Source organism: Notolepis coatsorum, assembly GCF_963971535.1.
Source record: "Notolepis coatsorum genome assembly, chromosome: 6".
Taxonomy (NCBI): Eukaryota; Metazoa; Chordata; class Actinopteri; order Aulopiformes; family Paralepididae; genus Notolepis; species Notolepis coatsorum.
The window spans coordinates 179,664,592-179,689,891 of NC_140170.1; the positions used below are offsets into that span (position 1 = coordinate 179,664,592).

At 42.1% G+C, this 25,300-nt stretch overlaps 8 protein-coding genes across 8 annotated transcripts; 6 read left to right on the forward strand and 2 right to left on the reverse strand.

Moving 5' to 3' along the window:
- Positions 1-997: 997 nt before the first annotated feature.
- On the forward strand, positions 998-1,372 carry LOC311231038 (histone H2B-like; the record flags this gene model as incomplete). Its single annotated transcript, XM_084317507.1, has 1 exon — positions 998-1,372. The coding sequence occupies one exon, from the start codon at positions 998-1,000 to the stop codon at positions 1,370-1,372; it is 375 nt and encodes a 124-aa protein (XP_084173633.1).
- Positions 1,373-4,206: 2,834 nt separating this feature from the next.
- On the forward strand, positions 4,207-4,590 carry LOC311231021 (histone H2A; the record flags this gene model as incomplete). The annotated part of the gene is made up of 1 exon (XM_084317490.1): positions 4,207-4,590. The coding sequence occupies one exon, from the start codon at positions 4,207-4,209 to the stop codon at positions 4,588-4,590; it is 384 nt and encodes a 127-aa protein (XP_084173616.1).
- A 1,184-nt stretch (positions 4,591-5,774) lies between these two features.
- LOC311231028 (histone H2B 1/2-like) lies at positions 5,775-6,152 on the forward strand (the record flags this gene model as incomplete). Its single annotated transcript, XM_084317497.1, has 1 exon — positions 5,775-6,152. One exon carries the CDS (start codon positions 5,775-5,777, stop codon positions 6,150-6,152), a length of 378 nt encoding a protein of 125 aa, XP_084173623.1.
- Positions 6,153-11,886: 5,734 nt separating this feature from the next.
- LOC311229819 (histone H1-like) lies at positions 11,887-12,516 on the forward strand (the record flags this gene model as incomplete). The annotated part of the gene is made up of 1 exon (XM_084315893.1): positions 11,887-12,516. One exon carries the CDS (start codon positions 11,887-11,889, stop codon positions 12,514-12,516), a length of 630 nt encoding a protein of 209 aa, XP_084172019.1.
- Positions 12,517-16,164: 3,648 nt separating this feature from the next.
- Positions 16,165-16,575, reverse strand: LOC311231011 (histone H3.2; the record flags this gene model as incomplete). The annotated part of the gene is made up of 1 exon (XM_084317480.1): positions 16,165-16,575. One exon carries the CDS (start codon positions 16,573-16,575, stop codon positions 16,165-16,167), a length of 411 nt encoding a protein of 136 aa, XP_084173606.1.
- Positions 16,576-16,908: 333 nt separating this feature from the next.
- LOC311229820 (histone H2A-like) lies at positions 16,909-17,301 on the forward strand (the record flags this gene model as incomplete). The annotated part of the gene is made up of 1 exon (XM_084315894.1): positions 16,909-17,301. The coding sequence occupies one exon, from the start codon at positions 16,909-16,911 to the stop codon at positions 17,299-17,301; it is 393 nt and encodes a 130-aa protein (XP_084172020.1).
- Positions 17,302-21,072: 3,771 nt separating this feature from the next.
- On the forward strand, positions 21,073-21,447 carry LOC311231045 (histone H2B-like; the record flags this gene model as incomplete). Its single annotated transcript, XM_084317515.1, has 1 exon — positions 21,073-21,447. The coding sequence occupies one exon, from the start codon at positions 21,073-21,075 to the stop codon at positions 21,445-21,447; it is 375 nt and encodes a 124-aa protein (XP_084173641.1).
- A 2,450-nt stretch (positions 21,448-23,897) lies between these two features.
- On the reverse strand, positions 23,898-24,353 carry LOC311229821 (histone H3.2-like; the record flags this gene model as incomplete). The annotated part of the gene is made up of 1 exon (XM_084315895.1): positions 23,898-24,353. The coding sequence occupies one exon, from the start codon at positions 24,351-24,353 to the stop codon at positions 23,898-23,900; it is 456 nt and encodes a 151-aa protein (XP_084172021.1).
- Positions 24,354-25,300: the final 947 nt, after the last annotated feature.

Genomic DNA, 25,300 nt, shown 5'->3' on the forward strand with positions numbered 1-25,300 from the left:
TGTATAAATTATATGTATAGATGATCATATCAACACATAGTGTTGTGTCTTATTACTGAATGTTATAAAGAAGTCACAACGGAACAGTAATATCATGCTTTTCAGAAGTGTTTTACCAACTACCACTGCACACAAATTAGGCATTTTCTTTTGAAAGTGGTTACCAACGGTTACAGGCAGCCATACTGGAAGAAACAGAACAACACAAACATTACAGTTTGTGTTTAGCCTATAGGTCAGATATAAAGGCCTCTATTGTTAGGGCTCAACTCATCGTGAAGTAAAGTATCTTAGAATGTGGTGCAGTAGGCTGCCAGCTACATTTTTGATACATTCAGAAGAAATAGCGCAAGGAAGGAATGAAACATACTATGTTGTCAGAGTCATACTTGTATTATTATCTTGTACCACAGTGAGGTACCAATACATGTAGCTCATGGTGAGACCATGCCGATCTGTGCCATCTGTTTATGATCAGTAATAACCCAAACAAGAGGAAACCTGCTCATGGAGACGACTCAGCACCATCAGAAAACATCTCTCACCTTATAAATGTATACTGGCATTTCCATGATTAAAAGTTATGCCAAATACATGTAAAAAGGATTATGCAACTGTATGTACAGACAGATGTGTATGAAGGTGTGTGTGTGTGTGTGTGTGTGTATATATATTGTAAGTCAAAGCAGTGACAGATGTCACCAAGAGAGCTATCAAGGTGCACAAAATCATTGTCTTGGAAAAATGCAGTTTCATGTCGATTATTGCTTGGCTTAATATCAAGTGTGGCTATGGAGTTTTGCTAAGAGAATATATAGTTGGGTTATTATGGTTTTGCGCGCAAATAGTTTCCTGTGCGCGGGAAATGTACGACAAAGCCTCTCAACCAATCGTATACAAGAAGCCACGCAGCTGTATTTGCACAATTTGACCTATAAAGAGGCAGCAGTGCGCTTCTGTTTCCACATTCGTTGCTGTTTAGTCCCGACTGATCATCATGCCTGAGCCAGCCAAGCCAGCGCCCAAGAAGGGCTCCAAGAAAGCCGTCACCAAGACAACCGCCAAGGGAGGCAAGAAGCGCAGAAAGTCCAGGAAGGAGAGTTATGCCATTTATATTTACAAGGTGCTGAAGCAGGTCCATCCTGACACAGGCGTTTCCTCCAAGGCCATGGGGATCATGAACTCCTTCGTTAACGACATCTTTGAGCGCATCGCCGGAGAAGCCTCTAAACTGGCTCTCTACAACAAGCGTAGGACCATCACCTCCAGGGAGATTCAGACCGCCGTCCGCCTGCTGCTCCCCGGTGAACTGGCCAAGCACGCAGTGTCCGAGGGAACCAAGGCTGTGACCAAGTACACCAGCTCCAAGTAAACTTCCCTGTCCATCTAACCCGTATTCACCCAAAGGCTCTTTTCAGAGCCACCCACTTTGTTTTGAGAGAGTTATCCCAATGACCAGTCAAGGTCAGGTGAACATATCCCTATGTATAAGTTGTTCTGTTTTTCCTGGACCATGTCTAGGATGCTGCCTGTCATATTGGGTTTCACCGCCAGATGGAGTAAGTGCTCTACTAGGTGGAACAAGAGCCTCTAATAGATTTTCAGATTGGAGAAGTTTGAATTCAGGATTTAACTGATTTTGGAAGGGAAATTGAGTTTGTTAGGTTAAAGGTCACGGTTGAGTTGAGGGTTAGTTAAAGCAGGGTTGAGGGAATCTAGTTGGCTCCACCTGCAGCTGTTTGCTATGGGCCTTTAATAGCATCTATAACTTCTGGTTACACACACTCTTGGAGAGTTAACAGTAACAACCAAAAGTTACAAAGAGTGACCATCGCACACAAAATAAATACATATGTCAAACCTGATGTATGATAAACTGGTATGTCAGTCAGACTGGTACATTTAGAATTAATAGTTGCATGTTTAATTTGTTAAATTCATATTGAAATGCATTTTTACTTAAATTTACAGCATTATTAAAAACGTGATAGGATGTTAGGAGTCATCAGCAGCCCTCATAATTACGTATATATTATCTGTTAGGATCTCTGTTTAACAGTACTGTATATTTGCATATCTTGTATGTCATACATTTAACTACTGTGTATCTATGTCATGATACATATCTGTATGTTGTGTATGTCATAAATGTCATGAATTGAAAATGGGGGACCCTGATGTAAACAAGACGAAAGTCTTTCTCTGGTCTGCATCCCTTAACAATTGTGTGTATTGAGCCGTGCTGTATTGTACCCATTCTGCAATCTGTTAAATAAAGTTTTCATTCATTCATTGATTCAGTCTCAGAATGGATTTGGTAGAGAGAGAAAAAAAATTGTCATTCTTATGTTGTGGCATTTTACAAGTAATCTGTGGCATCACTGATTGTAATGAACCAAAGGAGAATATCAATTCTATTTTTTTTATGTCATCTTTGACGGTGAATAACACCATGCTAAAAAATACCCATTCTGCAATCTGTTAATAAAGTTTTCATTCATTTATTGATTCATTCATTGATTCAGTCTCAGAATGGATTTGGTAGAGAGAAAAAAAATTGTCATTCTTATGTTGTGGCATTTTACAAGTAATCTGTGGCATCACTGATTGTAATGAACCAAAGGAGAATATCAATTCTATTTTTTTTATGTCATCTTTGACGGTGAATAACACCATGCTAAAAATACCCATTCTGCAATCTGTTAATAAAGTTTTCAATCAATCACTCTCTACAACCGCACCTCAGCACAGACGTACTTCGAGATACTTCCGTACTTTCCGCCAATCAGTGCGCATCCTGTGGCTGGCAGGCGCGTCCTGTGGCTGGCTGAAGTTGCCAGTGAGCGGATTCTCCGGGGATGCAGCTGGACCCAATTGGAGTGCATCTTAACTCTGAGTTATATGTATGATTGGATATGGGTGCATGGTCATGGGTTACTTTTGAGCTGTTGTTGATTGTTGCAACATTGAGTTGAAAACCAGTTTGTCATCTTGAATTATAAATACCAATAAAGAATGTCTATGATGAATTGAAAATGGGGGACCCTGGTGTAAACAAGACGAAAGTCTTTCTCTGGTCTGCATCCCCTTAACAATTGTATGTATTGAGATGTACTGTACTGTACCCATTCTGCAATCTGTTAATAAACTTTTCAATCAATCAATCAATCAATCCTATTGTCTCAGTGTATGAACCTGTGCGGTTACATTGTTGCTCCTAAAGTAAAATATGGGCAAAATAGCAAAGTTCATATGACATAAATTAAGCACCTCGTACAGATGGAAATGTATTGACTCCGAGAGCTAATTCCTCCCAGTATATCTGCCAGTGAGAGAAAATCCTTGTTAATTACAGCACCATGAAATATAAATGAAAATATAGCAATACGTCGCCTTATGGACTGCTACCTTATTTCATTGAGCTGTAATTAACACACAAGACACAGATGACCATATTCAAACTACTTTACTCGACTGTAAAACTTTGAATTTCCCTATCGAGGTCAATGTAATGTGTTGCATCATGGGGGTCAGCCCTATGGTCCCACAGCCCCAGATTTTCTTTTCACTCAAAATGTAGGGCCTATGTTCCCACATTTCTAAGATGCTTCTCAAAATGAGGCAGCATGTTCCCGGACGAACCTACTACGAGGACAACCTTGTTGCCCATATCCAGAGTTAATTACATTGTATATTGTTTACACTGCATTTTTATTAAATGGTTACTTCTCCACTGTAATATAATTCTGTGACCTGTATGTATTATACTACCTGTACCTCCCCTGCTATGATAACTAATATCCCCAAAGGGATCAATAAATGTTATATGGCAATTTGCAATCTGCTCCGCTTTAGCCAACAGGAAATGCTAGTCTAAATATTTGTATTATCAGAATTGTGATGATTTGAGTAAAACTGGCATATTGAAATAATGAGTTAATGGCATGTACTTTTCATGATAACGGTGTTGGCTGATTGGTCTCCTCTCTGTGAGGTCGTTACTCCGCCTACATCTCACAGGGTTATTGGAGGACTTCACGGAGATACAACTGGGAACGAGGTTATTGGAGGACTGGTCTTTTGGAAAAACCGCCAACAAAACGTCTTTCCTGATTGGGTGAGAAAACACAAGCCTGAAGATAAAAGGCGACTCTCCAACTCGCTGCATTCATTTTCAAATTCGTTTAACTAAAGACAACCATAAACATGTCTGGAAGAGGCAAGACCGGAGGAAAGGCCAGAGCTAAGGCCAAGACTCGCTCCTCTCGTGCCGGGCTTCAGTTCCCCGTGGGTCGTGTCCACAGACTGCTGCGTAAAGGCAACTATGCTCATCGTGTTGGAGCCGGTGCCCCGGTTTATCTGGCCGCTGTGCTGGAATATCTGACCGCTGAGATCCTGGAGTTGGCTGGAAACGCTGCCCGTGACAACAAGAAGAGTCGTATCATCCCCCGCCATCTGCAGCTGGCCGTGCGTAACGACGAGGAGCTCAACAAACTTCTGGGAGGAGTGACCATCGCTCAGGGTGGTGTGCTGCCCAACATCCAGGCTGTCCTTCTGCCCAAGAAGACCGAGAAGGCTGCCAAGAAGTAAATTATTTAGCCTCTTCGACAAACCCCACAAAGGCTCTTTTCAGAGCCACCCACATATTACCGAGAAGGCAATGACTGCATCCTATACTGTAATTTGTCATTATTGTAGAAGCTAAGCTTTTCTACACATAATTATTCTTTATGAAACTAGAATAACGTCACAATAAGACTAATCCATATAGACGGTCATTTGACAGTCATACTAGTTCAGTCAGTTCATCCCTAAAACAGAATGACAGGTGTCGAGAGGACGGTGCATTTAACGCATAGGCATGGTTATACATTTCCTCAGGTTTAAATCCATTGTCGTTATACAGTACAAAGAAAATAAGTTGGCGTCTAAACAGTACAAATGTAACAGTAAAGTGCAATAGGAATCGATAAAGTGATTAAACTGGAGTATATCAGATGTATATGTGTTACAGGTATACTATAAAGACACTATGTATTAAGTCATACTGACGAGTGGTATAACTTTTCAGAGTATAGGTGAGGGATATGGTACACACATAACTGACTAGAAGTTTGCCCAATTTGAAGTACTTCATGTATAAGAATGACTCACTTTCTCCATTGGTATTGCCCCAAACTACAGCTATGAAATTCTAACAGAACTACAAAACAGGAATGGAGTTCTGGACTAAATCAGTCATTCAAAAGAATGCAGCAATGCTGCCTGAAGCTGTTTTTCTAGATATAAGGTTGATATTGAAACTAGCTGTAGTTTGTGTATACATTTTTTGGAATTCCATATAGAATATTTATGTGGAGAAAAGTTTTGCTTCTACCATAATTGCCTTGTTTGGCTCCTTATATCCTGTTTATTTTTTGGGGGGGATGTATGTCCTGGTTCCACATGGAATTAAGAAACTATTTCAATAAGAAGTACTTTAAATTGAGGACTTTTAACATAGTACTATTCTATTAGTGTATTGTACTTTTGCTCAATACTTTTCCCAGCACTGCCAAATAATAAACCAAAATATTGTCAATGTGTACACTTTCTTATAATTTCCTTTTTAACCATGCTGAGAGAAATACATGTTCTATTAGCTTTACACACGTGCGCCACGCCCGACCAATCGTATCGTAGAAGCCACGTAGCACTATTTGCATCAACCTCCTATAAATAAGGCAGGAAACCATAAGCGACCGTCACCATTCGATTCTGATAAGCCGTCGAACATGCCTGAACCAGCCGCCAAGCCAGCGCCCAAGAAGGGCTCCAAGAAAGCCGTCACCAAGACCGCTGCCAAGGGAGGTAAGAAGCGCAGAAAGTCCAGGAAGGAGAGTTATGCCATCTACATTTACAAAGTCCTGAAGCAGGTTCATCCCGACACCGGCGTTTCCTCCAAGGCCATGGGGATCATGAACTCCTTCGTTAACGACATCTTCGAGCGCATCGCTGGAGAAGCCTCGCGCCTGGCTCTCTACAACAAGCGTCGCACCATCACCTCCAGGGAGATCCAGACCGCTGTGCGTCTGCTGCTGCCCGGTGAGCTGGCGAAGCACGCTGTGTCTGAGGGAACCAAGGCTGTGACCAAGTACACTAGCTCCAAGTAAACTACCCTGTTCACTGAAGATTAACCCAAAGGCTCTTTTAAGAGCCACCCACTCTGTCCTGAGAGAGTTATTCCTATTATCATGATGATCGCGCTGTTCATCAAAGTGGTTGAGTGCCGGGTAGCGGGTATTGCAAAATGTCCTACATTTTATTTGCACAGTTTTATGGTAGGAGTGTCTGTCGGGAGATGACATTTTATATATTTAATTATTGAATAATAAATTACTTACAACTGTAATCATAGTTTGGATGGCTATTAAGTTGCAAATTATATTTACTAGTCAAAATCCTGTGATTTTAGGTTGTTGACAAGTAGCTAGATTGGATAGACTTCTAGCTTGTACATCACGTTTATACTGTAAAATAATATATCACCTGCCTTATTAGAACCCTGATCAATAATACATTATTGGTCTTTATAATGCACATGGATACTGTTTAGTTTAGCATTTTCAAAGTGGAAATGCTATTCCAAAAATAATACATTCCAGGCTCATATATAATTATAATGAAACAGATTAACTAACTACCCCATAGCCAAACACACATCCTATGATATGATTTCCAACAGACATGTGCAAATAATATTCATTATTTGATCATAATGAGCTCTGTATATTTCTGTACAATTTACAACCTTGTATGTTAAATACATTATTACAATAATAACTGGCTGAAAGGTTACTCTGCTCATCAGGCATCCCCTGTGGTTTGGACTTCAACACATTCACTGATACACCACACCATGCTCTATAGTTGCTTTTATGTTTCACAAGGTGCTCTGAATCTGCCCTTAATAACCATTAATAACATGGTATAGTCCATTTTAAAACCATGCTATCAATGGTACAGTATAGTGTTGGGTCTTTATTCCTCTTTTACTTACTTTTTATTTTACTGCTTGAAGCACATTCTCAGGGGCTCGTAAAAGAACCAAGCATTTCACTGTAATGTACATGCACTTTATACATGGCAAATAAAAGCAAACTTGAAACTTGAACTACTTGTACTAGGCACTGTGAATCTAAATGGCGCTATTTCAGCACCATGGACAGTACCAGACCACACTGACCAACCATTTTGGAAACCGGGAAAGCAATTGCAGACCAACCAAAATGGACCCCAGACAAGAATCTGGGGCAAACTAATGGGATAGATAAATTGAATAAGTGCAACCATGTGAACCCAGCTGCCACGAGGAACTCATGAACCAGACATGTCTTAGAATTTACACCCCTGTAAATGTCCTAACCCAACCCTCTCCAATGTACAGTAATTTACCTAGTATGGTTTTGTCAATATTCCAATGTACAGTTTTGCTTGTTTGTAGTGTTCCCCCAACCCCCTCCAATGTAAATTACCTAGTATGGTTGTCAATATCCCAATGTACAGTTTTGCTTGTACAGTTGTACAGTGCCCCCCCCCCCCCAACCCCTCCCTACCCAATCCCCCCCACACAACCCCACCCAACCCCCTCCAATGTACAGTTTTTACGTCAAATGTATATACTCCCTTTTCTGGACTCTTTTTGTATCACAAACAGTACTGTATTTGCAAATCTGGTATGTCATAAATGTATAGATGTAGCAGTACTGTCTATCTGTATGTCATGTATGTCATATATGTCCTGATGAACTGAAAATGGGGGACCCTGATGTAAACAAGACGAACGTCTTTCTCTGGTCTGCATCCCCTTAACAATTGTGTGTATTGAGCTGTACTGTATTGTACCCATTCTGCAATCTGTTTATAAAGTTTTCAATCAATCAATCAATCAATCACGTGACACCAGTTCTATGGTCAAAAGTGTGTGAGGAGGAGGGTTATTATGGGCTGCAGCTTTTGGCCACGCCCAGCATGACGCGGTATCTCAGTCTTCTTTTACGTCCTCAGAGAGTATTTATATTCAGAGGGCTTTGCCTTTGTTCGTCAATACTTCTTTTCATTTGTTTTGAACTCATCCTAGAAGAAAATGTCTGGTCGTGAAAGGGAGTAAAGGGACTCGGAAAAGGAGGCGCCAAGCGTCACCGTAAAGTTCTCCGTGACAACATCCAGGGAATCACCAAACCCGCGATTCGTCGCCTGGCGCGCCGCGGTGGAGTGAAGCGCATCTCTGGTCTGATCTACGAGGAGACTCGTGGTGTGCTGAAGGTCTTCCTGGAGAACGTGATCCGTGACGCCGTCACCTACACCGAACACGCCAAGAGGAAGACCGTCACAGCCATGGATGTGGTCTATGCTCTGAAGAGACAGGGACGCACTCTGTACGGCTTCGGCGGCTAATCGTATATTCAATCCAAACTATCCCAAGACCCAAAGGCTCTTTTCAGAGCCACACACATCTTACTAGAATTGAGTCGATTCCATGTTGCGTCTCAGAATAACATTCATCATTAGCTGCTAGATATGTACGCCTCCTAGTCGCTTTGGACGATTCTATATTGTGCAGTATATATAATATGACTTGTACAGGACGTGAAAATTGCATACAGGTCATTAAAAATGTCTTAAGCCTGAGAAGAGAAGTAGCCTAGTTATGAGGGGTGGCTATTTGATCTGAACATATAGATGCATTTAAGATACTAGCTCTTTTGACACTGGTCTGAGCAATACTGTAAATGGACACTACTGAACTGGATCTCAAATTCAAGTTAAAGTTATTTTTGTCAAATACACCACAATACAGGGGCATTGCAGCTAATGACATAATTGTGTTTCGAGCTCAGACCCAACAATGCATAAAAGAATGGTAACAATGGGTAAGATAACATAAAATCAGATTAAATAAAATAGTAAATTATTTACAGAAAGTATGTGCATGTATGTGCATAGTGCGTAGTGCGTGTGTTCAATTCGTTTTTAAAAGGTGTGTCTGTTCAAGGATCTCATTAGAGGCCACGGGACTTTAGAAGCCTTCCTATGTGTTTATGTAAATTAATGAAGGTATTGATTCGACGGCAGGTCTATTTGCGACCTTGTAGTAATATACTGTATTATAGTCTTCTATCTAGTCAGATTTTACATGAAACACCACAGACGTATGTAGTGGAATTAATGATAAAAGAAAGCAAATATTTGACAGGAAGGTTGTAAACAGGATGGTTAAACAAGTATAACTGCCTTCTGTGATGAGACTGTAGGTGATGTTTAATTAAATGCAATGAGGCAAGGATCACAAATAGAATATCAGAATTGTCACTGCTGTGCAGAATATGCAGTAATAGGAGCTTAATAAATAGAAGATACAGCGTATTTTCAGGGGTGGAAATAATGTATTTGCTGTACACAGCATTCAGTTTTTACACACCTGCAACTCGTCTACCTCTGTACCACTCTGTGTATAACTTTTACATTGCAGCATCCTCAAGTGAAATAGTTAATAAATGAAAACTTTATTTAACAGATTGCAGAATGGGTACAATACAGTACGGCTCAATACATACAATTGGTAAGGGGATGCAGACCAGAGAAAGACGTTTGTCTTGTTTACATCAGGGTCCCCCATTTTCAATTCATAGTGACATTTATGACATTACACAACATACATGACATTTATGGCATATGGACATACATGACATACAGGTACATAGTACTGTTACATTTGTGACATATATGATATGCAAATATACAGTACTGTTACCCATAGATCCGGACAGTATATACATATCATGGGGAGGAGACTGTACATTAGGAGGGGGTGGGTGGGTGGGAGAGAAATATACATACGGTGGGGAGGAGACTGTAGGAGGGGGTGGGAGAGAGATATACATACGGTGGGGAGATAATATATACGGAGGGGAGGAGACTGTCTATTAGGAGGGGGTGGGGGGGGGTTTGGCCATTTACGGTGGCCAGTTTAGAATTGCAGCCTCCCGTACAGGGCTGTACACTGCGATGAGAAGATCGCAAATTGCGCCCTAATTTGGTCCGTGCGAGTTTAAAATAATATCTGGGGGCAAGCTTGCGAGTGGTGATTTCACTCCTAAATTAATCCATACAAATTGGATACAAAAAATAGTAAAACATTAGCCTACAACCAGGGCTGTACAGTGCGATACAATGTTGCGGTTGTAATTTCATTAGACAGACCAGCGCGGACATTTAATAACATGCAATTTAATTGACACGAGCAATGAGCTATCGTTAGCAGCAGCTAACGATAGCTGCTAACCAAGGTATCCATTAGGGCTAAGCTAACTAGCAATAGCTGCTAACCAAGGTATCCATTAGGGCTAAGCTAACTAGCGATAGCTGCTAACCAAGGTATCCATTAGGGCTAAGCTAACTAACGATAGCTGCTAACCAAGGTATCCATTAGGGCTAAGCTAACTAGCGATAGCTGCTAACCCTGGAAAACGGTCAAAGCGGACTCCACAACACTAGTTCCATTTGTGAGGAAAGGGGGTGGGTTATATTGAAAACGCTTGACACGAACGAACGCTTAAAACGAATCAGCGCCGTTTCGCATCCCAAAAGGGGTGAGTGAGAACAGAAAAAAAAGGCCCCTAAGCCATCCTAGGTAGTCAAAGTGGGCAGGGGTGAGGTGGGTTCTAGGAGTAAGGTCAAGTAGTAGTCTGACCAGTTTGTTTTGTGATATTTGTAATCTTGTTTTTAGCGCCTTTGAGGTGCTTTGGTACCGTGAGGTGCAAGCATAGTCGTAGTACCCTTGAATGAGTGCTCCTGCCAGAGTCTTCAGGGTATTCTTGTTTACCAGAGAGGACAATATAACATGTAGCAGACAGACTACCATACTTCACAACAGTGCAAAATACTCTTTGCAACAACCAACTGAGTCCTATCAATTGGAAACATATTGAAATGTAGTCATAATGTGCATGCGTAATTACGCGCAATGACTGCATTAGCACCGTTGGGATGACTATGGTCACAGCGTGACACGTTTTATTCCCCGTTGCGCCAGCTGTTATTATTATGACTCGTATCGTATGCTTTATTATTACTAACTAACTTGTGCCTATTATTACTATTGACATGTAATTGAAACAGATTTTTTTGATTGTCAACCATTCCGTCTGGGCTTTAATCGGCAGCACACAGCAGTTTGACAATAATAGGCGAGTCTCTCCCAATTTTTTTTTTTTTTTTTATCTTCATAAAAGTAACTGTAGATTTAATTCATCATGAGCTACATAAAGCCTTCCACAGAAGTGGTAATCTTCCACAGAAGACGAGGTAACACATATCATGCCGACGCCAGCAATGACTGTGTTTACCAGCACTGAGAAAGTACAAGTTTATAACCAAAAGCATGACACCAGATGCCTTGTTTTACTGCCAGTCCCTCACCAGGCAGCTCGACTCACCGGGGAACGAGTACTGACTGGATTATAATGACATTTAAACCATTTAAAAAGCAAAATACTGTGACAAGTTGCTGCTCACTGCACCATGTGACGACGGAAAGGAGAGCGTTGGAACGTGTCCAAACTAACCACGGCTCTCCAGATGGTTTTATTCTAATGGAACATGCTTGTGCTAACTGACCCATTAGGTGTTAGATTTCAACTATGTTCCCACGTTTGTATTTTAGCCCGTTTTGGCGAGAAGAAAACACAAGTAGCAGAGCTTTTCAGCTGCAGAGTTGTAGACAGGGTGGGTTGAGTCTGCATGGCTCTCATGTAGTATTTAAGACCAGCCCCCTGTCCCAGCTCCACTACCAGTCAGCTCTGACTATTTGTTGCATTTCGTGTTGATCGACGATAGAAGAGAACTATGGCAGAAGTCGCTCCAGCCGCTGCCGCTCCGGCTAAAGTCCCCAGGAAGAAAGCTGCCTCCAAGCCGAAGAAGGCATCAGGTCCCAGCGCCGCAGAACTCGTCCTCGAGGCGGTATCTGCCTCTAAAGAGAGGAGCGGCGTGTCCCTGGCTGCGGTAAAGAAGGCTCTGGCTGCCGGTGGCTACGACGTGGAGAAGAATAATTCACGTGTGAAGACCGCTGTGAAGAGCTTGGTGTTAAAGGGCACTCTTGTCCAGCTCAAGGGTACCGGTGCCTCCGGCTCCTTCAAAATCAACAAGGCTGAAGCCAAGAAGCCCGCCAAAAAACCAGCTCCGAAAGCTAAGAAAGCGCCAGTGAAGAAACCTGCTGCGGCTAAGAAGGTTGTTGCTAAAAAGCCTGCCGCTAAGAAGTCTCCAAAGAAGGCAAAGAAGCCTGCAGTCGAAGCCAAGAGCCCCAAGAAGGTGGCAGCTAAGAGCCCCAAGAAGGTGGCAGCTAAGAGCCCCAAGAAGGTGGCAGCCAAGAGCCCCAATAAGGCAGTGAAGAAGCCTGCACCCAAGAAAGCCCCCGCGAAGAAGGCTGCCAAGCCCAAAGCAGCGAAGCACACGAGGACAGCAGGCAAGAGGAAGTGAAGATCTTAAGCTTTACTGTCTAAAACACACAAAAGGCTCTTTTTAGAGCCAACCACTACTATTCCTGAAATGGCACATCCCCTCATATAAATGCATTGTTTAATAGTGGATACAAGCAAATCTACTAAGTCACATGTTTGTGTCCTGGATAAATTGCAGCAGCACCAGTTAAGTAGAGCTGAGTGTTCAGTTACTGCATCATTTGATTCATATTCTGGAAGATGAGTCGATTCCAGTCCAGAAGAATAAAACATAATTTAGATACACTTAAATCTAAATCGATGTGATTTAACATTGAATGTAATTATGTTCCTGTTATTAATATCAGTCTAGAAGATACTGCTATACATACCAGAACATATTAATTAAGAAGCATTTAACCTAAATACAATCTGATGTATTGTGCACACAATGAATGACACCTTGTTTTATATGGACTGCTGCCTTTATTTGCATTGAGCAGTAATTAACACAAGGATTCAATGTCCCCAATGGTATTCAAACAAATTTACTCCCAATAACTCAAACTAAATGAATGTGTGCAAAACAGTTTTAGGACGTTAGTGAGTTAATGTGCAAAATAAATTTCTTCGTTTCCCCTTTAACACTTTGGTTGCCTTGGGTTAAATTAATGATATACCATAGATTGCCAGCGCTATTTGTCTATGGAGAAAGTCCCCTTCTTTGCAGGGCTATAACTTTTTAAATTCTATTGCTACATTGCCATTATTAGGGCCCATTCAAAGTCCTATATGTATTGTTCATTGTGTAGCAACGTTAAACTTTTTCATTCACATATTCATAGTAAAGTATGGTCTAATGTATAAGTATGTTTTCATCTCTTTCTGCAACTTTCTCCAGAACGTGATATATAGCCCCAAATGCATTATATTGATGATGAAATACAGTTTGATGGCAATCAGCGCGATATAAAAAATTCCAACTAGACGTACTTCTAGAAGTTACTACACGTCATCTGATGTTGACCGGATGGGCGAGGGGGCGTTTATAATTCCGTGGGCAGCGTTATACCAATCATCTAATGTGGGTCAAATGTTGATAAAAGCAGTTAGTATCGAAGATGGTAACGTTACACGCTGAAACTCACCCCAGTCTCCGCGCGCCGTTGGGCGATCATCGTCGAGTAGAAATTTTATCATTATGGGATATATTATTACCCGGTCCATCTCCAGCTTGTATAATGGTATATACGTCCAAATCATGTTGTTTATCGAGTTATTGGCAATCGATCGCTATGTAGAGTGACAAGCTAGAGTGCCGGAACCTATACCGAGTGGCCGGAAGTAATAGGGCCGACCAGCAAAACCTCTACTGCGCTTCCTGTTAAGCGGTTGCGCCGATCGGCCACCAGATGGCGCTCCTGAACCGCCAGAGAGCTCAGTGGGTCCTGCTGGTGGATATCAGGCCAGCGGAGGGGGAATATGAATCCGATTCCAGATTTTTGAAATATTGATATAAGGACGCTGTACAGCGTCCCCCGGCAACTTTAGCATGGCCAGCAATGACGCTGTAAAGCGTTTTTAGGCAGTCAAAGTGTTAAAGTTCCATCCTTGTTTATACAACAACTACAGCTAGTTTCAATGTCAATGTTATATCTAGAAAATCATCTTTTAACAGGCAGCATTGCTGCATTATTTTGAATAACTGATTTAGTCCAGAACTCTATTGCTGTCCTGTAGTTATGTTAGAATTTCATAGCTGTAGTTTGGACAATAATAATGGAGAAAGTAAAACACATGATCATAATATTAATTATGATATATACTGTACCTCATAATGGGCTAACTTTTAGTCAGTTAAATTACAGTGAAATTAACGCTAATTTTGCTGGGGTACCACCTGGAACCCTCTCAAAGACGCCTGACTGTCTTTTTTTAAGATTAAAATGTATTGTCATCGTACAGGGCAAGTACAGTACAACAAAAATAACTTCAGTGCAAATACAAAAGTAAAGTGCAAAATACAATGTATAAGTGATTAAACTGGAGTATGTGTATAAATTAGTATTAGTGCTAATCAGACACATAATACAATTTTGGTTTCAATATCAATCTTCTATCTAGAAAAGCAGGTTTTAACAGGAAGCATTGCTGCATTATTTTTTAATGACTGTGATTTAGTCCAGAACTCCATTGCTGTCTTGTAGTTCTGTTAGAATTACATAGCTGTAGTTTGGGGCAATAACAATGGAGACAGAGTCATACTTATATACATAAGGTACTTCATATTGGCTAACTTCTAGTCAGTTAAATGAATAGTTAATATCCTATACTCTAGGATATGTCATCCATACTGTTCAAACTCTGAACTCTGTTTCCTACTGCCTTACACTGTAATCACCAACCACAAACTATATTCTACACATGTAACTCTTGTGTGATAGCATGTACAATAATGCTGCATACACTGCATGCATAGTATATATATCCACTTATGTCTGAATACACCTGCATATCATCTTTTTATATACCTTTATATATATATATATATATCTTTACCTTGCACTGGTCAGTATGACTTACTACCATAGTGTCTTTTCTACCTGTAACACTCATCTGATCAGCACTAGTCATTTATATATATACTCCAGTTTAATCCTATTGCACTTTATTGTTACATTTGTACTCTAGTTAGGCACCAATTTGTTTCCGTTGTACTATACTTGTGCTGTATAATGACAATTAATTTTAAACTAATCTGATCTAAAATAGATTTTGGCTGGAACGCTCTCAACGTCGAATGTAAATGTTGCTATTTCAGCACCATGGACAGTACCGGACCACACTGACGAAGCCATTTTGGAAATGGGGAAAGCATGCAGGCTCAACCAAAATGAACTCCAGACAAGGCTCCCGAGCAAACAATGATAATCCGGATTGTATTTATTTTTAACCATATAGGTCATATTTATTACTAGTCAGCAGATGAACTAATGGATCAGAGAAAACTGAATATGAATGTATGACTTCAATATTACGTTTTGCAGTCAAGTTATGAATAAAACAATTCGGGAGTACAGTTGAGTAAAACATCAAACATTAATGTATCTTATGTTTTTCTCTTAAAGAAAAAAAACATATCTTCCAACATATTTAAATTTTGTCTCTAAAGTATATTTAGTTTTTAAGAATTGTAAGGGATAGGCAAATATAAGCATGTGCTTCAGCCAATTCCTTTTTTCAGTCATTGAGTTTGGATTTTGTGTGAGCTTGCTTTGAATATGTACATTTGTCATTTTTTTTTTCCTTTTGAGAGTCCACACATGTGTTTTTGATTAGTCTGTAGACAAGGACTGAAAATAAACAATTAATCATAATTCTGGTTACTTGGTATTGATTATATGATGAATTGAAAATGGGGGACCCTGATGTAAACTAGACGAAAGTCTTTTTCTGGTCTGCATCCCCTTAACAATTGTATGTATTGAGCTGTACTGTACCCATTCTGCAATCCGTTAAACTTTTCAATCAATCAGCTACGATGGCCATCAAACGAACGTATTACACATCACCAACTTCATCCACGTGGACTCAGAACATAGTTAAAATGAGGAAACTGGGCTCATTCATGATTATTGAGGTGGCTCTTAAAAGAGCCTTTATGGGGACAACTAGTCAACAGGTCGATTTAAGCTCGCTCTCCACGGATGCGGCGGGCCAGCTGGATGTCTTTGGGCATGATGGTCACCCTCTTGGCGTGGATGGCGCACAGGTTGGTGTCCTCAAACAGACCGACCAGATAAGCCTCACTGGCCTCCTGAAGAGCCATGACAGCAGAGCTCTGGAAGCGCAGGTCAGTCTTGAAGTCCTGGGCGATTTCTCTGACCAGGCGCTGGAAAGGCAACTTGCGGATCAACAACTCGGTGGACTTCTGGTAACGACGGATCTCTCTCAGCGCCACGGTACCGGGCCTGTAACGATGAGGTTTCTTCACGCCGCCGGTAGCAGGTGCGCTCTTACGGGCAGCCTTGGTGGCGAGCTGCTTCCTTGGGGCTTTGCCACCGGTGGACTTACGAGCGGTCTGCTTAGTTCTGGCCATTATGAGAAACTATGTTTCAGTCTCCACTTCAACAAGAATAATACGCTGCTGTGTCGAAACTCTGGCCTTATATTACTAACGCGGAGGCGCAGTAGTTTCTGATTGGTCTCCTCTCTGTGAGCTCGTTACTCCGCCTACACCTCACAGGGTTATTGGAGGACTTCACGGAGATACAACTGGGAACGACGTTATTGGAGGACTGGTCTTTTGGAAAAACCGCCAAGAAAACGTCTTTCCTGATTGGGTGAGAAAACACAAGCCCGAAAATAAAACGCGACTCTCCAACTCGCTGCATTCATTGTCTAACTCGTTTAGCTAAAGAGAATTATAAACATGTCTGGAAGAGGAAAGACTGGAGGAAAGGCCAGAGTTAAGTCCAAGACTCGCTCCTCTCGTGCCGGGCTTCAGTTCCCAGTGGGTCGTGTCCACAGACTGCTGCGTAAAGGCAACTATGCTCATCGTGTTGGAGCCGGTGCCCCGGTTTATCTGGCCGCTGTGCTCGAGTATCTGACCGCTGAGATCCTGGAGTTGGCTGGAAACGCTGCCCGTGACAACAAGAAGAGTCGTATCATCCCCCGCCATCTGCAGCTGGCCGTGCGTAACGACGAGGAGCTCAACAGACTGCTGGGAGGAGTGACCATCGCTCAGGGTGGTGTGCTGCCCAACATCCAGGCTGTCCTGCTCCCAAAGAAGACCGAGAAGGCTGCTAAGCCTGCCAAGAAGTAAATTATTTAGCCTCTTCGACAAACCCCACAAAGGCTCTTTTCAGAGCCACCCACCTCTTCTTGAAAATGCAATATTTCCGTTTGTCAAAATACAATTTGTTTGTGTAACTTACGTTGTCTCGCTACCTCGGACATAAATGTAAGACTATAAACACGTAATGCATAACATTTGACCGTGTTCACTAATGGGTACACGTGTACAGTGCTGTTTAGAAGTAATGTTTAATGTGTTGTCTGTCTGCAGTGTTTTTTTCCCCCTGTTTTGAAGTCTTAACGATATAATGTAAAATTATAAATTGCATGTCATAGCGGTCAAGTGATGATTCATTTGAACTGAGAAACATAAATAGTAAGGGTTCTATATACAGATTACAGCATGCACGAACATAAATTGACATAATGACAGCAATTTGTATTTCCACAATTGTTGGGGCTCAACTCGTAAACTGTCTGAAGCGGTGCGACTCGTTCAGACCATTTTCTTTACCTGCCAATGTTGCTGGTCTGGATCACTAATCACATAATAAATAAATGGGTAGAACTACAAGTCGTGTTTTGTAGCCGTGCCTGTTTCATATAAATAGTGGGGGTCCATAAAAGAGCCTTTTGTATAATATAATGGTTGTGTAGATATTTAATGTGAGGTAGTGGGAAACATAATTATGTGCCAACATATGATCCAAACCAGTCTGAATAAATAAAATTACAATAATGTGCTGTGTGTCCACTAATGGGCCATCACCCGTAGTCATTCCAATAGTGTCATAGCGGTCATTTACGCACAGACATAAATGCACCATAATGATGGCAATTTATGTATTTCCACAATAAAGGGCTAAACTCGTTGCGGTAAAGTATCTGCGTTAGTAGGACCTAATAATCAAACCGGACTTAATATCAACATTCTCCAATTAAGAACCTATATCTGATCTATATTTTATAGTTTTTTGTGGTATATTCTCCATATATAATATATAAAGTTGCGTTTGCTTTGTTGCCGTGCTGGAAGTAACTCGTGGAAATCAACCATCCCATAAGTAATACTAAGTTGTATACTTCGATAAGCCGCCTTCACTTCCACACACGAGAGTACAATATTGCTTTTCATGAAAGTGGTGGGTGGCTCTTAAAAGAGCCTTTTGTTGAATTAAAGACAACGTTCTGTTTAAACGCTTATCTCTTCTTGGGAGCTCCTCTCTTAGCTGCTATTGGCTTGGCAGCCTTCTTAGCTGGGGCCTTCTTGGGCGCAGCAGGCTTTGTCACCTTCTTGGGACTCTTGGCCACTACCTTCTTGGGACTCTTGGCCGCTACCTTCTTGGGGCTCTTGGCCGCTACCTTCTTGGGGCTCTTGGCCGCTACCTTCTTGACTTTCTTGGGAGACTTCTTGGCGGCAGCAGGCTTCTTCGTTGCTGCCTTCGCGGGCTTTTTGGCCACGACAGGTTTCTTGGCTGCTGGCTTCTTGGCTTTCGGAGCGACTTTCTTTGCGGGCTTTTTGGCTTTAACCTCAGCCTTGTTGATCTTGAAAGAGCCGGAGGCTCCGGTACCCTTGACCTGGACCAGGGTTCCCTTCGTCACCAGACTCTTGACAGCGGTCTTAACGCGGGCCTTGTTCTTGTCCACGTCATAGCCACCGGCAGCCAGAGCCTTCTTTACGGCAGCCAGAGACACACCGCTCCTCTCTTTAGAAGCAGATACTGCCTCGACGACCAGGTCACTGACGCTGGGACCTGCCTTCTTGGGTTTGGGAGCTGCCTTCTTCTTAGCGGCCTTAGCCGGAGCGGCGGGAGCTGGAGCTGGAGCGACTTCTGCCATCTTCTCTCGTTCTGTCTCAGATTCAACACAAGTAGAATTATGATATTGAAGCTCAGTCAGAGGGCTGGTCTTAAACACTACATGAGAGCCATGTAGACTCAACCCACCCTGTCCTCCTCTGTGCTGCCAAAATGCTCTGCCGCTTGTGTTTTCTCCTCGCCAAAAAAGAGCTCAAATACACAACTATGAATATTGCAGGAATTTAACGCCAAATGGGTCAGCAAGCAGAAATATGTGCCATCAGAATCAAACCATTTGGAGACCCCTGGTGTGTTTGTGGACGCTTCACACCACCAATTTGCGCCTTCACCATGGTCCGCAGCTATACCTTTCTCTGTTATTTATGTCTCACAATTCTTTAGATTGCATTATAATCCGACATAATCTCGTTTTCCAGCGAGCCGAGCTACCTGACTAGAGACTGGGAGCAGGATTAGTAATCTGGGGTGACGCGTTTTGTTTTAAATTGATGCTTTTCCGGTGTTGGTAAACACACTGTTGCTGGTGGCCTGTAGCGTGGGTCACCTCGACTTCGTATGAGGGATGATCACCACCTTAGATTAGAGGAAGGTTTCACGTGGCCTATATTAATTGCAGCTAACATTTAATTAATTAATGTTGCAAAACATTTCATAACTCACACAAGAAGCGTAGCTACATTTTCCTTTGGGGGGGGGGCTAGTTTGTTGTGTACTTTAGACTGCTGCATGCTTGTTGACAATACATGCTTTTTGGGCATTGCTGATCTGCTGTGTTTCTGATTCAAGTCTGCTACACGAAACACTTAGCACAATAAATAATAACCTCATTGGTCTATTTAAAGTATATTTCAATAGTTTAAATAGACATAGTAGATTCATAATGAATCATCATATCACCAAACATAAACGCACCACATCAACATGTTCTGCATTTCCACAAAAGAGGCCTTGCACGGAATGTTTGTGTAGTAAAGGCAATGGAATGGTTGCTATGTATAAATTATATGTATAGATGATCATATCAACACATAGTGTTGTGTCTTATTACTGAATGTTATAAAGAAGTCACAACGGAACAGTAATATCATGCTTTTCAGAAGTGTTTTACCAACTACCACTGCACACAAATTAGGCATTTTCTTTTGAAAGTGGTTACCAACGGTTACAGGCAGCCATACTGGAAGAAACAGAACAACACAAACATTACAGTTTGTGTTTAGCCTATAGGTCAGATATAAAGGCCTCTATTGTTAGGGCTCAACTCATCGTGAAGTAAAGTATCTTAGAATGTGGTGCAGTAGGCTGCCAGCTACATTTTTGATACATTCAGAAGAAATAGCGCAAGGAAGGAATGAAACATACTATGTTGTCAGAGTCATACTTGTATTATTATCTTGTACCACAGTGAGGTACCGATACATGTAGCTCATGGTGAGACCATGCCGGTCTGTGCCATCTGTTTATGATCAGTAATAACCCAAACAAGAGGAAACCTGCTCATGGAGACGACTCAGCACCATCAGAAAACATCTCTCACCTTATAAATGTATACTGGCATTTCCATGATTAAAAGTTATGCCAAATACATGTAAAAAGGATTATGCAACTGTATGTACAGACAGATGTGTATGAAGGTGTGTGTGTGTGTATATATATTGTAAGTCAAAGCAGTGACAGATGTCACCAAGAGAGCTATCAAGGTGCACAAAATCATTGTCTTGGAAAAATGCAGTTTCATGTCGATTATTGCTTGGCTTAATATCAAGTGTGGCTATGGAGTTTTGCTAAGAGAATATATAGTTGGGTTATTATGGTTTTGCGCGCAAATAGTTTCCTGTGCGCGGGAAATGTACGACAAAGCCTCTCAACCAATCGTATACAAGAAGCCACGCAGCTGTATTTGCACAATTTGACCTATAAAGAGGCAGCAGTGCGCTTCTGTTTCCACATTCGTTGCTGTTTAGTCCCGACTGATCATCATGCCTGAGCCAGCCAAGCCAGCGCCCAAGAAGGGCTCCAAGAAAGCCGTCACCAAGACAACCGCCAAGGGAGGCAAGAAGCGCAGAAAGTCCAGGAAGGAGAGTTATGCCATTTATATTTACAAGGTGCTGAAGCAGGTCCATCCTGACACAGGCGTTTCCTCCAAGGCCATGGGGATCATGAACTCCTTCGTTAACGACATCTTTGAGCGCATCGCCGGAGAAGCCTCTAAACTGGCTCTCTACAACAAGCGTAGGACCATCACCTCCAGGGAGATTCAGACCGCCGTCCGCCTGCTGCTCCCCGGTGAACTGGCCAAGCACGCAGTGTCCGAGGGAACCAAGGCTGTGACCAAGTACACCAGCTCCAAGTAAACTTCCCTGTCCATCTAACCCGTATTCACCCAAAGGCTCTTTTCAGAGCCACCCACTTTGTTTTGAGAGAGTTATCCCAATGACCAGTCAAGGTCAGGTGAACATATCCCTATGTATAAGTTGTTCTGTTTTTCCTGGACCATGTCTAGGATGCTGCCTGTCATATTGGGTTTCACCGCCAGATGGAGTAAGTGCTCTACTAGGTGGAACAAGAGCCTCTAATAGATTTTCAGATTGGAGAAGTTTGAATTCAGGATTTAACTGATTTTGGAAGGGAAATTGAGTTTGTTAGGTTAAAGGTCACGGTTGAGTTGAGGGTTAGTTAAAGCAGGGTTGAGGGAATCTAGTTGGCTCCACCTGCAGCTGTTTGCTATGGGCCTTTAATAGCATCTATAACTTCTGGTTACACACACTCTTGGAGAGTTAACAGTAACAACCAAAAGTTACAAAGAGTGACCATCGCACACAAAATAAATACATATGTCAAACCTGATGTATGATAAACTGGTATGTCAGTCAGACTGGTACATTTAGAATTAATAGTTGCATGTTTAATTTGTTAAATTCATATTGAAATGCATTTTTACTTAAATTTACAGCATTATTAAAAACGTGATAGGATGTTAGGAGTCATCAGCAGCCCTCATAATTACGTATATATTATCTGTTAGGATCTCTGTTTAACAGTACTGTACATTTGCATATCTTGTATGTCATACATTTAACTACTGTGTATCTATGTCATGATACATATCTGTATGTTGTGTATGTCATAAATGTCATGAATTGAAAATGGGGGACCCTGATGTAAACAAGACGAAAGTCTTTCTCTGGTCTGCATCCCTTAACAATTGTGTGTATTGAGCCGTGCTGTATTGTACCCATTCTGCAATCTGTTAAATAAAGTTTTCATTCATTCATTGATTCAGTCTCAGAATGGATTTGGTAGAGAGAGAAAAAAAATTGTCATTCTTATGTTGTGGCATTTTACAAGAAATCTGTGGCATCACTGATTGTAATGAACCAAAGGAGAATATCAATTCTATTTTTTTTTTATGTCATCTTTGACGGTGAATAACACCATGCTAAAAAATACCCATTCTGCAATCTGTTAATAAAGTTTTCATTCATTTATTGATTCATTCATTGATTCAGTCTCAGAATGGATTTGGTAGAGAGAAAAAAAATTGTCATTCTTATGTTGTGGCATTTTACAAGTAATCTGTGGCATCACTGATTGTAATGAATCAAAGGAGAATATCAATTCTATTTTTTTTATGTCATCTTTGACGGTGAATAACACCATGCTAAAAAATACCCATTCTGCAATCTGTTAATAAAGTTTTCAATCAATCACTCTCTACAACCGCACCTCAGCACAGATGTACTTCGAGATACTTCCGTACTTTCTGCCAATCAGTGCGCATCCTGTGGCTGGCAGGCGCGTCCTGTGGCTGGCTGAAGTTACCAGTGAGCGGATTCTACGGGGATGCAGCTGGACCCTATTGGAGTGCATCTTAACTCTGAGTTATAATGTATGATTGGATATGGGTGCATGGTCATGGGTTACTTTTGAGCTGTTGTTGATTGTTGCAACATTGAGTTGAAAACCAGTTTGTCATCTTGAATTATAAATACCAATAAAGAATGTCCTATTGTCTCAGTGTATGAACCTGTGCGGTTACATTGTTGCTCCTTAAGTAAAATATGGGCAAAATAGCAAAGTTCATATGACATAAATTAAGCACCTCGTACAGATGGAAATGTATTGACTCCGAGAGCTAATTCCTCCCAGTATATCTGCCAGTGAGAGAAAATCCTTGTTAATTACAGCACCATGAAATATAAATGAAAATATAGCAATACGTCGCCTTATGGACTGCTACCTTATTTCATTGAGCTGTAATTAACACACAAGACACAGATGACCATATTCAAACTACTTTACTCGACTGTAAAACTTTGAATTTCCCTATCGAGGTCAATGTAATGTGTTGCATCATGAGGGTCAGCCCTATGGTCCCACAGCCCCAGATTTTCTTTTCACTCAAAATGTAGGGCCTATGTTCCCACATTTCTAAGATGCTTCTCAAAATGAGGCAGCATGTTCCCGGACGAACCTACTACGAGGACAACCTTGTTGCCCATATCCAGAGTTAATTACATTGTATATTGTTTACACTGCCTTTTTATGAAATGTTAACTTCTCCACTGTAATATAATTCTGTGACCTGTATGTATTATAATACATGCACCTCCTGCTATGATAACTAATATCCCCAAAGGGATCAATAAATGTTATATGGCAATTTGCAGTCTGTTCCGCTTTAGCCAACAGGAAATGCTAGTCTAAATATTTGTATTATCAGAATTGTGATGATTTGAGTAAAACTGGCATATTGAAATAATGAGTTAATGGAATGTACTTTTCATGATAACGGTGTTGGCTCTTAAAAGAGCCTTTGGGTTATGAATGTAGGAAAACAAAAGCCGATCTGAGCGCGCTCTCCACGGATGTGGCGGGCCAGCTGGATGTCTTTGGGCATGATGGTCACCCTCTTGGCGTGGATGGCGCACAGGTTGGTGTCCTCAAACAGACCGACCAGGTAAGCCTCACTGGCCTCCTGAAGAGCCATGACAGCAGAGCTCTGGAAGCGCAGGTCGGTCTTGAAGTCCTGGGCGATTTCTCTGACCAGGCGCTGGAAAGGCAGCTTGCGGATCAACAACTCGGTGGACTTCTGGTAACGACGGATCTCTCTCAGCGCCACGGTACCGGGCCTGTAACGATGAGGTTTCTTCACGCCGCCGGTAGCGGGTGCGCTCTTACGGGCAGCCTTGGTGGCGAGCTGCTTCCTTGGGGCTTTGCCACCGGTGGACTTACGTGCGGTCTGCTTAGTTCTGGCCATTATGAGAAACTATGTTTTAGTCTTCACTTCAACAATAATAATACGCTGCTGTGTAGAAACTCTGGCCTTATATTACTAACGCGGAGGCGCAGTAGTTTCTGATTGGTCTCCTCTCTGTGAGGTCGTTACTCCGCCTACACCTCACAGGGTTATTGGAGGACTTCACGGAGATACAACTGGGAACGAGGTTATTGGAGGACTGGTCTTTTGGAAAAACCGCCAACAAAACGTCTTTCCTGATTGGGTGAGAAAACACAAGCCTGAAGATAAAAGGCGCCTCTCTAACTCGCTGCATTCATTTTCAATTTAGTTTAACTAAATGTAACGGGTGTAAAACTCACTCCCCAGAGGCACACAAACTGAGCGCTTAGAAGGGAATTCCTTTCTTGGCGCAGCGGTTTGTGATGTCGCCCGCAGTGCGGACGCCTGGGGTTCGACTCCCACTCAAGGCATGGTCGAATTCGTGGCAGGGGCGAGTTGCCTCTGTTACACTGGTGCCGTGACCCGGATGCCTTGGGTGGTGTGAGTTTAGGGGGGGTGAATGTAACGGGTGTAAAACTCACTCCCCAGAGGCACACAAACTGAGCGCTTAGAAGGGAATTCCTTTCTTGGCGCAGCGGTTTGTGATGTCGCCCGCAGTGCGGACGCCTGGGGTTCGACTCCCACTCAAGGCATGGTCGAATTCGTGGCAGGGGCGAGTTGCCTCTGTTACATAAAGAAAACCATAAACATGTCTGGAAGAGGCAAGACCGGAGGAAAGGCCAGAGCTAAGGCCAAGACTCGCTCGTCTCGTGCCGGGCTTCAGTTCCCTGTGGGTCGTGTCCGTAAAGAAGGCTCTGGCTGCCGGTGGCTATGACGTGGACAAGAACAAGGCCCGCGTTAAGACCGCTGTCAAGAGTCTGGTGACAAAAGGAACCCTGGTCCAGGTCAAGGGTACCGGAGCCTCC